Below are 13,888 nucleotides of genomic sequence, written 5' to 3' on the forward strand. Positions count from 1 at the left end.
TTTCTTCCATGTGGTACGTACTCAGTTTCTTGCTGGTCACTTGTGCTCTCTCTCTCTCTCTCTCTCTCTCTCTCTCTCTCTCTCTCTCTCTCTCTCTCTCTCTCTCTCTCTCTCTCTCTCTCTCTCTCTCCCTGCAACTCTTTTCTACCCAACCTCCTGCGCCTCCTCCTCTTCTCTCTCTCTCTCTCTCTCTCTCTCTCTCTCTCTCTCTCTCTCTCTCTCTCTCTCTCTCTCTCTCTCTCTCTCTCTCAGGCCATAATAAAACTCCTTCACTGCGTTTTGACTGTGTTTGTGTTTTTAGGAAGGTGAGCACTGAGGAGAGAGAGAGAGAGAGAGAGAGAGAGAGAGAGAGAGAAGAGGGAGTTAATATAGCCTGGATTGGTTGATGATGGATGGGAAACTCAAAGTGTGAGGGGGATGTGGATGGGAACTTGTGGTGTGTGTGTGCATGGGGTGGGTGTGGCAAGGTCTGTGGTGAGGAAGGGAGGGGTAGGAAGTGTGTCGGTGGGTGTAGGTGTTTGTGGGTGTGTGTGGGTGTGGGTGTGGGTGTGGGTGTAGGAGGTGAGGTGTTAGGCGTAGGTGGTGCAGGGAAGCAGGATGTGAACCTCGCCGCAACTTTGGCAAACTTTTTACATTACGAGGTGAAAAGTAAAGTTGCTGTCCTCCCACCTCCTCCTCGCGACTTCCACCTTCTACTACTGCTACTACTTTTACTTCTACTGCCGCCTTCACGCCTTCTCCTCACGATTTCCACCTTCTACTACTGCTACTGCTACTACTACTACTTCTACTGCCGCCCTCACACCTCCTTCTCGCGACTTCCACCTTCTACTACTACTACTACTACTACTACTACTACTACTACTACTACTACTACTACTACTACTACTACTACTACTACTACTATATCTATCTCATTTCTCCTCCCAAACACTAAGAATTAAAGGCATAGTGTTTATATGATTATTTACGAGAAAAAAATAGTAAATAAGAAAATGAAAATAAATCAGCTACATAATTAACACACACACACACACACACACACACACACACACACACACACACACACACACACACACACACACACACACACACACACACACACACACACACACACTTCCTCTTCCACCTCACTATTTCCTTCCGCCGCCGTGCCGAGTAAATCTTTCCCTAATATGCAAGTTGAGCGTAATGCAAATCGACATAATGTGTTGCACCACCTGCCCACTGATCGATGCGTCACTTTTCCCGGATTACTAACGATTTTCAGAGACACCCGCACGCTGCCTTGACCAACGCCGCCCTCCACTAAGAGAATACACAGTCCATAGTTGTTAACCTCCTCGGTACTGAGATACATTTTTTACATTGAGTTTTAGGTATGATTAGACGATTTTACTTGCATTAGGAAGGGTCTATGGAGGTCAGAAGAGTAATGGCGAGAGGTCTTCACTATTCTAATCCCAGTATATGTTTCTGAAGCTGTTTAAAATCACCAAATAGTAAGCAGAATGAATATGAAAACGCGTCCTGGTACTGAAGAGATTAACTCCTTCAATACTGGGACACATTTTTACCTTGAGATTTGTGTAAGGTTAGGTTATTGACGTTAGGAAGGGTCTATAGAGGTTAGAGAATAGTAATGGAGAGTCTTCACTATTCTAATCTCAGCATACATTTCTGAAGCGGTGTAAAATAATCAAATAATAACCAAAATGAATGTGAAAACGTGTCCTGGTACTTGAGATTTGTGTAATGTTAGGTTATTGACGTTAGGAAGGGTCTATGGAGGTTAGAGAAGAGTAATGGCGAGTCTTCACTAATCTAATCCCAGCCTATGTTTCTGAAGCTGTACAAAATCACCAAATAGTAACCAGAATGAATATAAAAAAACGCGTCCTGCTACTGAAGAGATTAAACGCTTCTAACTCTTACTAGAAATATTTGCAAGAGACACTGAGATGACAAGTTAGTATTTCGTGGGTGTTTCTCCAATTAGTGTTGCTTGATGGTTAGTCACCCTACTCTTACAATTAGAATCATGCATAACACCGCTGAAACTCGTAATAAACCATGGGTACTTGTACTTTATATAGCCTTTTTGCCCTCCATTGTCTCCTTTGGTGAGTATAATGGTCTCTTGGGAATCTGGGTTATAATATTGACAAGGAGGTGAAGTCAAGCATCCTAGAAAATAGAGAAGTCACGACCTGTACTTTGAAATACATAATAAGCAAAAATAAAATTAATCAATCAAATGAATGAATAAAAAAGAACTTACCACCACCACCACCACCACCACTACCACAACCACCACCAGGTAACCACTTCTCTAATTAACAGCCCTTACTTGTCAATTCCGTCCCTTCATTACTTCCCTCCCGCACGTGTCTGGCCTCCCTGTACTCTCCCTTCCCTACAACAAGGAGAGGGAGAGAGAGGGAGAGGGAGAGAGGGTGGAGTGGGAGGTGGCAGCTTAAAGGTATAGTGCCAGACTGAGGCGCGGCGTGGGTGCTGGGGAGGAGTTGGGGAGGAGTCTTGTGGGGTGATGGAGTGGGAGGTGAAGGGGAAGGGGTGGGAGTTATCAGAGGTAGGATAGGTCAGGAATGGATTGTATGGAGGGAGGAGGAGGAGGAGGAAGAAGAGGAAGAAGAAGAGGAAGAAGAGAGAGAAAGGTAGATAGGGTGAGAGAGAGAGAGAGAGAGATGAGAGAGAGAGGATGTAGGAGATAAATGGTATGGTTTGGGGTAGGTTAGTCGAGAGAGAGAGAGAGAGAGAGAGAGAGAGAGAGAGAGAGAGAGAGAGAGAGAAAGAGAGAAACAGAGACATCGCGAGAAAAAAAAAAACAACAATACCTTTCTCTTAATTTGTTTCAGTCGTCCTCATCTTTAATCGTTTCCCTTACCATTCTATTTCGTGACGTTCCTCCGTAGCACCGACACTGTCCCTGGCACTGAGCGGCGGCTTGTGTCTGCGCGGAGTCGCCTTACCTTTGTGTGACGGGAGAGGAAGAGAAGGTGGTGGTGGGAAGCAGTGCGAGACAGGAAAACTGCAAGAGGGAACAGAAACTTGAGTGTGTTGGAGTGTGTGTGAAATCGTGTAGGAGGAGGAGGGAGAGGGGGAGAAAGAAAAAGTGTAGGAAAAAATGGTTGAGTGTAGAAGGAGGAAAAGGAGGAGAATGAGAGTAAAGACGATGTATTGGAAAAGAATGATTCCTAGAAAGAAGAAGAATAGGAGGAGGAGGAGGAGGAGGAGGAGGAGGAGGAGGAGGAGGAGGTGTTAAAAGGGAAAAGAGAAGAAGAACTATATATAGGAAGAGGGAGAGGAGGAATAGAAAGAAATATGGTAAAGAATATAAATAAAACATTGGATTGAAAAACAGGATCTCGATAAAATAGTAGTAGAAAGATGTTGAAAAAAAAAAAAAAACAAAGCTAAGGAAGAACATACTTAAAGTTACATAAATATTATTGGAAGAAAAGGTGTGTTACACACACCACCGCGATAAACACTCCTTGGCACGTATTCTCTCAAACACTTCTGCGCTTCACCTCCACTATGTTAAAAGGCTTTGATTGAATTCATACGGGTTTTTAAGGTGTTGTTACTGTTCTAGAGGCAGAGTGACAAGATTTCTACATTATTAACTGAAGAAACACTATTGAAAACCCCGCTAGTCATCTCTATGCCCTCAAAAACAGCCGTGGCGAGAGAGCAAAGCGTTTCTGAATTCGGACTATTATACCACAGCACATAAACAACCCCGCAGCCTCACCACACAAGACAACAAAGGAACACCAAACCAAACATGCCCTAACCTAACCCAGCTATAGTGAACTACCATATCCGACCCTGAAAGACGCAGAATACTTAATTTGCACCAAAAAAAAAAAAAAAAAAAAAACGCCTTAAAAAATTCATTACCACTTGAAAAACGTCATTTGCACAAAAAAAAAAAAAAAGTATAACAGAGACAAAGGAGACAACGAAGTGGAAATAGAACACGTACTATTTGCATTGTCTTTGGAGCGACGAAACCCCAATAACATCTGTAGTCTTGGAACACCTGCGGCTGGTGGGCGGGCGGGGCTTGGCTGGGGGAGAGAGAGAGGGAGAGAAGGGAGACGAGAGAAGAGAGAACAGGAGTATAGAAATAATAGTAGTGACACGTGGTGGGTACACATCTCTTGTCCTCCCTTTGTATCTGGAAATAGGAAGAGGAATAGGGAAACATGAAGAATATTGGTGTATAGAACAAGAGGAAGGAATGTGGAGGTGAAGACAACAATGAGGAGGCAAGTGTAAGTGTTAAGGGAGAGAAGGTGTCACGGTATACGGAGCGAGGAAATACAAGGGTGGGGAGGGAAAGTATGAGCGATGGAAGGGTGAGGAAGGATGAGAAGGAGGGAAGGAGGCAACGGGGAGGTGAGTGAGGGAAGGAGGATGTTAGAAGTAAGAAAAGTGAGTGTCAAGGGAGGGAATGTGAGAGAGAGAGAGAGAGAGAGAGAGAGAGAGAGAGAGAGAGAGAGAGAGAGAGAGAGAGAGAGAGAGAGAGAGAAGGTATGAAATGGGAGAGAGGAGATATGAGAGTAAAGAGAGAGAGAGAGAGAGAGAGAGAGAGAGAGAGAGAGAGAGAGAGAGAGAGAGAGAGAGAGAGAGAAATAAGGATGATATACATACAAAACTGGAGAGAAATGGAAGAAAGGAGCAAATTCAGAGAGAGAGAGAGAGGTGAGGGAGAGAGAGAAAAAATAAGGATGATCATACATACAAAACTGGAGAGAAATGGAAGAAAGGAGCAAATTCAGAGAGAGAGAGAGAGAGAGAGAGAGAGAGAGAGAGAGAGAGAGAGTAACGATTGAACTTAAAGGAAATCAACGCACCTTGGAAACTCGCCTTTAAACATATGACATTAATTAAAAACCCTCAAGTTTCGGGAATGGCTGGAAGTGTGCCCAAAATATCCAATGAGACTGTTAGATACACTTCCGGGAAACAAGTAACAGCTAACCGGTAACAGGGAGAGGGAAGGGCAGGGAAGGGAAGGTGGGAAAGGAAGAGGAGGGTTGAAATAGAAGCGTTAACGTCAATAAGAGTTCCTAATTGGCTATGTGTCGTTGTGTGATGCCTCAAGTGAAGGTTAGGCAACGGAATCGACTACAGAGATGGACACAGAGAGGATGAAAATGTAGAAATGCTTGGAATCTTGCGTTTTCTAAAGAGAGTAGAAGATGGAATGGGGAAGGCTGGGGAGGGGAGATGAGGGGAACAAGGTGAGAGGATAGATGGCGGGAAGGAGGAAGGACAAGAGAGAGAAAGGAATGGGAGGGGAGATGGGGGGTAAGGTGAAGGGAGTACTGGTGAGGGGAAGCTAAAGGCAAGGGGAGAATATTGTGAGAGTCATTAGGTTTTGAGGAAGGAGGAGGAGGAGGAGGAGGAGGAGGTTGGAGGAGGAGGGGCTGCTGGTGGTTGTGTGTTTAGTGCTCGTTGTTGATGTTGTTGTTAGCTTTCATTTCCTTCTCTTCCTGCTCCTCCTCCTCCTCCTCCCTGGGAGTGTGGGGTTAAAAAAGCGGAATAAGCTTCCTTTTTACCACCTGAGTCTCTCTCTCTCTCTCTCTCTCTCTCTCTCTCTCTCTCTCTCTCTCTCTCTCTCTCTCTCTCTCTCTCTCTCTCTCTCTCTCTCTCTCTCTCTCTCTCTCTCTCACACACACACACACACACACACACACACTGGCACTTTTCCAGTATGCATGGGCGTGTTCCGAGCCGAGGCCTACCGCGGCAGTATAGGCCTATTGAGGAGGAGGAGGAGGAGGAGGAGGAGGAGGAGGAGGAGGAGGAGGAAGAAAGGGAGGGTCAGGGTCAGAGGGAAAAAAAGGAAAAAGAGGGAGGGAAGGAAAAGATGAGAGGGACGTGAGGGGAGGAATGAGTGAGAGGGGGAAGAAGAAAGGAGGAGGAGGAGGAGGAGGAGGAGGGGTTTCTTTGTTGTAGGAAGCTTGTTTTGACACGTGCTTTCCCTCTCCTTAATTTATAGATGATTTGTAGATAACCTAACCTGACTTGACCTGAACTAACCTTAACCCAACCCAACCCAACCCAACCCAACCCAACCCAACCTTAATCTAACCTTAACCTAACCTGACCTGACCTGACCTGACCTAACCTAACCTAACCTAACCTAACCTGACCTAACCTAATCTGACCTAACCTGAGCTAACCTGACCTAACCTAACCTAACCTATCCTAATCTAACCTGACCTGACGTGACCTGACCTAACCTAACCTGACCTGACCTAGCCAATGAGGGAATGGAATATTTACTGTCACTCCTTTTTTTGTCACTCGTAACCCAAAGACAACCTGACTTCTTTGTTTCCTTTGCTTGTTTCCTTTGTGCTCGCGTCTGTAAACACACACACACACACACACACACACACACACACACACACACACACACACACACACACACACACACACACACACACACACACATTGTTATCTCAATCATACATAGTTTTTTTTGTTATCCATGGCATCGTACAGTTCATCTTTTACTATCTTCACCACCACCACCACCACCACCATCGTCATCACCATCGTCATCACCAATTCACACACCAGTCACGTCCTCAAATCAAATCCTCATCTCTCTCTCTCTCTCTCTCTCTCTCTCTCTCTCTCTCTCTCTCTCTCTCTCTCTCTCTCTCTCTCTCTCTCTCTCTCTCTCTCTCTCTCTCTCTCTTCCTCCTTCCTTTTCCTTCAGTAGTAGTAGTAGTAGTAGTAGTAATAGTAGTAGTTGTTGTAGTTGTAGTAGTAGCAATAGTAGTAGTAGTAGTAGTAGTAGTAGTAGTATTGGTAGTAATAGCAGTAGCAATAGTAATAGTAGTAGTTGTAGTAGTAGTATTGGTAGTAAAGCAGTAGCAATAGTAGTAGTAGTAGTAATATTACTAGTAGTAGTAGTAGTAGTAGTAGTGGTTGTAGTATTGGTAATAATAGCAGTAGCAGCAGTAGTAGTAATAATATCGGTTGTAGTAGTAGCAGCAGCAGTAGTAGTAGAAATAGTAGTAGTGACAGTAGCAGTAGCAATAGCAGCAGCAGCAGCAGCAGCAGCAGCAGCAGCAGCAGCAGCAGCAGCAGCAGCAGCAGCAGCAGCAGCAGCAGTAGTAGTAGTAGTAGTAGTAGTAGTAGTAGTAGTAGTAGTAGTAGAGAGTGCGTGGGAGAAGTTGTGACCAGCAGCTGCCGAAAGATCAATAGAGACGTGGTTGGGATGATGCTTCTTGGCCCTCGTGTGTGTGTGTGTGTGTGTGTGTGTGTGTGTGTGTGTGTGTGTGTGTGTGTGTGTGTGTGTGTGTGTGTGTGTCAGCCCCCGGCGAGACCCATGAGGCTGGAATTGAAAAAGTTGAGCCCTTTTTGTCAGGGGAAGGAAAATGTGCTACGGGAATAAAAACAAGAAAAAGTGGAGTGGGTGAGTTGAAGGAAGAGAAAAGAGAAGAGACGATAAGAGAGAGAGAGAGAGAGAGAGAGAGAGAGAGAGAGAGAGAGAGAGAGAGAGAGAGAGAGAGAGAGAGCCAGCACTGTAAAGGAAGGAAGGAAGGAAAGGATAGAGACAGGCAGGAAGGAGGGATATGGTCGTGACAGGGAACAGGCAGGTGGCAATACGAGGTGGAATTGACACGTAGCGAGGGACACGACACCTTGGAAGACAGAGAGAGAGAGAGAGAGAGAGAGAGAGAGAGAGAGAGAGAGAGAGAGAGAGAGAGAAATACAAAAACAAGTAACGCATTAATAAGAAGATTTAATTAATGTATTTCTTTGTTGATTATTTGAGTTACGGTAATTACATTCTCTCTCTCTCTCTCTCTCTCTCTCTCTCTCTCTCTCTCTCTCTCTCATTATTAGCTACACATTGCAATTATTTACAAGTGTTCAGATTTTTCAAATGTTTAGATATCTCATTATTAATCTGTCATTATGTATTTGAAATGTTCGTCGAATGAATGTTCAATGACTCTCTCTCTCTCTCTCTCTCTCTCTCTCTCTCTCTCTCTCTCTCTCTCTCATTTGCAAGTGTTCTAATATTTCAGCTGTTTTTCAATGATCTCTTAATTAATCTCTCTCTTCCTCTCCTCCCCTTCAGGAGCGACCAAGGAGGTGGGCGCTGCACTGACCCGCATCTGTCTACGTCACCGAGCCGTGGAGACCCGCGTGCGCACCCTCACCAGGTAGGTTCCTCGCTGTCCCCGCCTGTCTGTCTGTCTGTCTGTCTGTCTGTCTGTCTCTCTGCCTGCCTGTCTCTCTGCCTGCCTGTCTGTGTCTGTCTGTCATCCAAACGTTTTATTCTTCTCTCTCTCTCTCTCTCTCTCTCTCTCTCTCTCTCTCTCTCTCTCTCTCTCTCTCTCTCTCTCTCTCTCTCTCTGCTGTCTGTTCTTTCCTTTGTCCTCCTCCTCCTCCTCCTCCTTTGCTGTTTGTCTTCCTTTGTATTATATTTGTATTCCTCCTCCTCCTCCTCCTCCTCCTCCTCCTGTTTTTTCATAATTCTTAGTATAATTTCGTATAATAATGCACCATGCCAGTCTAATTAATTGTTCAAACCCCAAGTGGATAATGAGGGTTATTTAAGAGTCTTTTTCTTCTTCTCCTCCTTCCCTTCTCAAGAATTAAAAAGCAAGACGGTAGCCAGTTCAGAATCTCTTCATAAACTTGACATGTTGCTTCCCTCTGTCGTCTGGTTGTGGTTTGACGGAAGTGTTTGGCCAGGATTTTGTTCTGTTATTCTGTTCTGTTTACATTAACAGTGTATATGTGATTGTAGTGAAATAGAAAGGCTGCTGTAATACATGAAGCAATTTGTTCTCTCATTACGACTGTTTTTAAATGCCACACAGATTATTGGCAGCGTTCTTGTTAGCAGTTGTTTTTTATTTATTTATTTTTATTCAGTTGGTGATGCAGACATTCTTGTTTATGTAATATTTTTTTTCTTTATTGTCAGTACAGAAGTCAAGTTAGAGAGTCACAGATCTTAGCTGAAGTAATGAAAACTCTTGAAATAACACTTACCTACCATTAGTGTTTTTTTCCTATTGATGTAGAATTCTTGTTTATACTATATATATATTTTCTTTTTCCTTATCCACACAAAAGTCAAGTTAGACTCACAGATCTTGGCTGAAGTAATGAAAGCACTCTTAGAATAACACACACATTTTATTATTTGTTCTGCATGAGGACTGTATGTGTAGATAGTGCATGTAGTTTTGTGTGAAGGAAGAGCAGTATTCAGAAGATTATGTGGCATTAAGTAGGCCTAACAGAACAGCCTCATGCAGCTTCCCTCATTATCGTGTGTTCTTATGTGTGTTTGTGCGTGTGTGTTGCAGCGCCCTGGTGGAGTGTGTGGTGCTGCCCCTTCAGGAGAGAGTGGAGGAGTGGAGACGCTCGCAACACGCCCTGGATAAAGATCACACCAAAGGTAATACAACTACTCCACCCACCCCTTGTTTTATTTATTTATTTATTATTTATTAATTTACATATGTTGCTTAGAAAAGTATGCCACACTATATCATTAAGTTAACTCTGACATTTTTTTCTCGTTTTCCATTTTTTTCCGTGGTAGAGAAGCTTAGGATAAAAGGACGCTGGTATTCACTATTCAAACGATTTCTCTCTCTCTCTCTCTCTCTCTCTCTCTCTCTCTCTCTCTCTCTCTCTCTCTCTTTCTTTCTTTCTTTCTTTCTTTTTCTTTCTTTCTTCTCTTCCTCTCTCTCTCTCTCTCTCTCTCTCTCTCTCTCTCTCTCTCTCTCTCTCTCTCTCTCTCTCTCCTGAGCACCGCCACCACTGATACCTTTCTCCCTGACAGAGTATAAGAAAGCCCGCTCGGAGATCAAGAAGAGAGCAGAGAACGCTGCCCGGCTGCAGAAGAAGGCAAAGAAAGCTGGCAAGAACTCCGAACTCAACAAGGTAACTCGTCACTAAGGATTCTATATTAAGTCTTGTATGTTCCTAGCGCATCACTCACACAAGGGTACAGATTCACAAACACTCTCTGCTCCTTCACCTCACTTGTTTTCAAATATACGAAACACGGAAGCACAAAGGCAAAAAAATATGAGAATTGAGATGCTGAGAGGATAATGTTGAAATGGTGATGAGAGAGAGAGAGAGAGAGAGAGAGAGAGTAATTATCTTTGCATTCTTTTTTCTCTCGTATCTCCTTTTTTTTTTCTTTCTTATTACTGTCATCACTTTTCTGTTGGTTCATTCTTCTCTACCTTCCTTTTGTCATCTTTCATTCAGTTCTGTGTTGTTATCTTCATTTATTTTATTCTTTTTCCATCGTTTCCTTATCTGCCGAGATGCTGATGTTGAAATAGTTGTGTAAGAGAGAGAGAGAGAGAGAGAGAGAGAGAGAGAATTATCTTTATTTGTGTTTACCTTATAGTTAGAAGGCCTCAGGTATTTTGTGTGACATTGCCTTTGTAACTATTTGTCCATCTCTCTCTCTCTCTCTTCTAGGTATTGGTATTTCTTAGTGTGTGTGTGTGTGTGTGTGTGTAATGGTGTGCGTGCCTCATCAGGTCCTGGAGTCTACTGTGGTGGACCTTCGTGCTCGCTTTGGGGCGCTGGAGGAGGTAGAGAGGGCAGCGGTGCGCAATGCTCTGACGGAAGAGAGGGCTCGCTACTGTGCCTTCGCCCACGCCCTCACCCCTGTCCTGGTAAACTCCCCTTCTGACTCTTGGCCGCCTCTTAACCTCTTCAGTACCATGACATGTTTCCTATTCATTCTGGTTACTATTTGGTGATTGTATACAGCTTCAGAAACTTATGTGGGGCATTGAAATAGTGAAGGACTCTGGCCATTAACCTCTTGAGTACCGTGATGCATTTTGTATATTCATTCTGCATACTATTTGGTGATTTTATACAGCTTCAGAAACTTATGTGGGGGATTGAAATAGTGAAGGCTCTAGCCATTAATCTGCTGACCTCCATAGACTCTTCCTGATGTAAATAAAATAGTCTAATCACACAATTCTCAGGGTAAAAATCTGTCCCAGTGTTGAATGGGTTAATCTTCTGACCTCCATAGACCCTCTGTAATGTAAATAAAATGTTCTAATCACACATAATACTCAAGGTAAAAATGCATATCAGTACTGAAGGAGTTAATTGGAAATCTATGCATTACTGATTATTTGTACTTTAGTGACAAAAAATTGTTTTACTTTTTTTTTTTACCATTGTGAAGTTGAAAAATAACCAAGCATATTACTTCTTTCCTATTCTCTCCTGCCACCACCCTTTCTCATCACAACACCTGTCTGCTGCAGGTGGAGGAGGTGGGGCTGGTGAGCGAACTGGGCCACCTACAGGAGGTCATGACACAACTGGAGAAGCACTCAGCTGATCCTCACACACTGCCACCTGCTAGTGAACAGGTAAGCGCTGGACCCGTGTCTCTTGTTTAGGAGTGTTATCGCCACTTGTGTTCAGTTTTATTTATATAAGAGGGGAACACTGGCCAAGGGCAACATAGTACGTAAAAAATTGCCCACTTAGTTGCCAGTTTCCTTGCAGATTCAAGAGAGTTAGCCCAAATAAGGGATAAATGTCTTGAGAATGTCTCTTAAATGGAGTGAAGTCATAGGAAGTTTGGGATAGAGAAGCAGGCAAGGAGTTTCAGAGTTTATCAGAGAAAGGTATGAATGATTGAGAGTATTGGTTAACTCTTGCATTAGAGTGTTGGACATAGTAGTGGTGGGAGGAAGAAGAAAGTCTTGTGTCAGAAAATGTACTTGTCACTCACCATTGTCTTGTTTGTTAGTAGTGGAATCAGAATGGGTAGGAAGGATGCAAAGGCTTATTAGTGGGCAGTAATAATTGGTGGGTTTGTCATACCAGTTTTGTTGAGGCTTGAGGAGGGCCTCACACCACTGACAGGCTGGTTCCTTGTGCCATCCATCCATCCTCGGGTTCACCACCAATTTTGAACTTATAAATACTACATGTGAATTAATTGATTGAATAATAGTTTTTTTATTAACTGGTTAAATGTTTTGTATCCTCAACCACTTTCTTTTTAATTACTTATTTGATTTTTAGATTTTATTTAATGAGTACAACCTTAACCCCTTCAGTACCATGATGTGTTTTCATATTCATTCTGCTGATTTTATACAGCTTCACAAACTTATGTGGGGATTAAAAATTAAAATAGTGAAGACTGGCTATTAATCTTGTGACCTCCATAGACCCTTTCTAATGTAAATGAAATGGTCTAATCACACCCAAAACTCATAAAAATGCATCCCAGTACTGAAGGGGTCAAACACAATATTGCTTCTTGATGGACTGTTTTCTTTGTTTCCTGTAATTGTTGAAGACTGGAAACATTCTCACATTGGCTGTCAAACATTGCAGGTGCTTCTGGACATTAAGGGCGGCGAGGCTCAGTGGTCCTGGCAGACACCACCCTCATCCCCATCCTCTCTGGGCTCCCGCAAGTCGTCCATGTGCTCCATCTCTTCCCTCAACTCCTCTTCCTCCTCCTCCACCCACTCCCCCTCGCACCACACTCGGCCACGCTCAGTCAGCCAGGTTAGCCCACACTCACCACACTTCCATTGAGGTTATCACACCTGTATTCAGAAATGCCTTCCCCTCTCACTGCAACAATTTTCCAAGGCCACAGAGACAACTAGCCATGTTTTTGAGACCATTTCCCCTTGTAATAAACTAAAAAATCTTGCCAGTCTATCACCAGAACCATAGAAATACCCTTAAAAAATGAGTATCTTCATCTGGAGCCTATGGAAAGCAGTGATGGTAAGAGAGCAAAGCGTTTTAGAATACGTACCTCAGTATCACAGGTAAGGGTGGCCACTCACATGTGCCAGGACTAGAAGGAAGGAAAGTTGTGTGAGTGTAGCACCGTGGGTCAGGGATTAGATGTGCTGCCCCTTGTGGTGGTGGAGGTGAGTGGAGAAGCAGCGTACGTAGCCTAGATGTTGACTGTGTATATATCCTGTAGTGGAGCTTGGTTGCTTTCCATGTACCTACACTTTATAGTAGTGTATGAGTTTGAGTCCTTCTCCTTTAGTAGTGATAGTATTGTATGGTTATAGTAGTCTCTCTTGCTCTCTTTCTGTCTCTGTCTCTTTCTCTGTCTCTCTCTCTCTCTCTCTCTCTCTCTCTCTCTCTCTCTCTCTCTCTCTCTCTCTCTCTCTCTCTCTCTCTCTCTCTCTCTCTCGAAGTCACCAGCATCACTCTTCCATGTGAATATATGTAGTGTTGTACTCTATTTAGTACATACAAGTAGTGTTCTTTTGGATGGACTTCTGCAGTACATCCATATCTCATTTGTATAGTAGGCCACAGTGACAGCTTTGATTGACTGATTTAGTGATGGTTTGTCCTCTGTAGTATTGTCACTCTGTAACCTGAGATGAATTTATTTTATTGTTCATATTTTTATTTCAGTTTCTTTTCAGATAAGTTTTTTAGCATTAACGAATCATTTAATGCATTTTTTTTATTATGGATGTTCTTCTGTTGCACAATTTTCACACAAGAAATGATCATGTTTATTGTACAAATATTATTTCAGTGTTTTGTTATGTAAAGTCTACCTTTTGTTTGTGGCTTGTGCCTTGTGTGGTAGTAGCTTTGTATCACTGTCTTTAGGGCACGAGGCTGGTGAGTGTGTCGTCGCAGGACTCGGGCTTTACCTCCCAGGACACTCTCTGTCAGCCACCTCACACTGCTGCTCTTCAGGTACACACACAGGGACACCTCACCTGCCCCCGGGCTGAGTTGCTCCTCCGCAGGTTTTGTTTTGGAGTTGTAACAAGTGTGAATGAGCTCTGTGCTACATAAAGTACTCTTA

The 13,888-nt window shown here is 43.4% G+C and overlaps 1 protein-coding gene across 2 annotated transcripts in view; it reads left to right on the forward strand.

The window, feature by feature from the left end:
• LOC123516952 (protein MTSS 1-like) overlaps positions 1-13,888 on the forward strand; it is a 225,762-nt gene that overhangs the window by 198,420 nt on the left and 13,454 nt on the right. For both annotated transcript variants that reach the window (XM_045276740.1, XM_045276741.1), the window contains exons 4-10: positions 8,138-8,222; positions 9,381-9,472; positions 9,863-9,963; positions 10,581-10,718; positions 11,334-11,441; positions 12,424-12,600; positions 13,687-13,776. In XM_045276740.1, coding sequence (XP_045132675.1) covers positions 8,138-8,222; positions 9,381-9,472; positions 9,863-9,963; positions 10,581-10,718; positions 11,334-11,441; positions 12,424-12,600; positions 13,687-13,776 — 791 coding nt within the window. The remainder of the gene's footprint in view (positions 1-8,137; positions 8,223-9,380; positions 9,473-9,862; positions 9,964-10,580; positions 10,719-11,333; positions 11,442-12,423; positions 12,601-13,686; positions 13,777-13,888) is intronic.

This window comes from Portunus trituberculatus, chromosome 41 (assembly GCF_017591435.1).
Source record: "Portunus trituberculatus isolate SZX2019 chromosome 41, ASM1759143v1, whole genome shotgun sequence".
Classification (NCBI taxonomy): Eukaryota; Metazoa; Arthropoda; class Malacostraca; order Decapoda; family Portunidae; genus Portunus; species Portunus trituberculatus.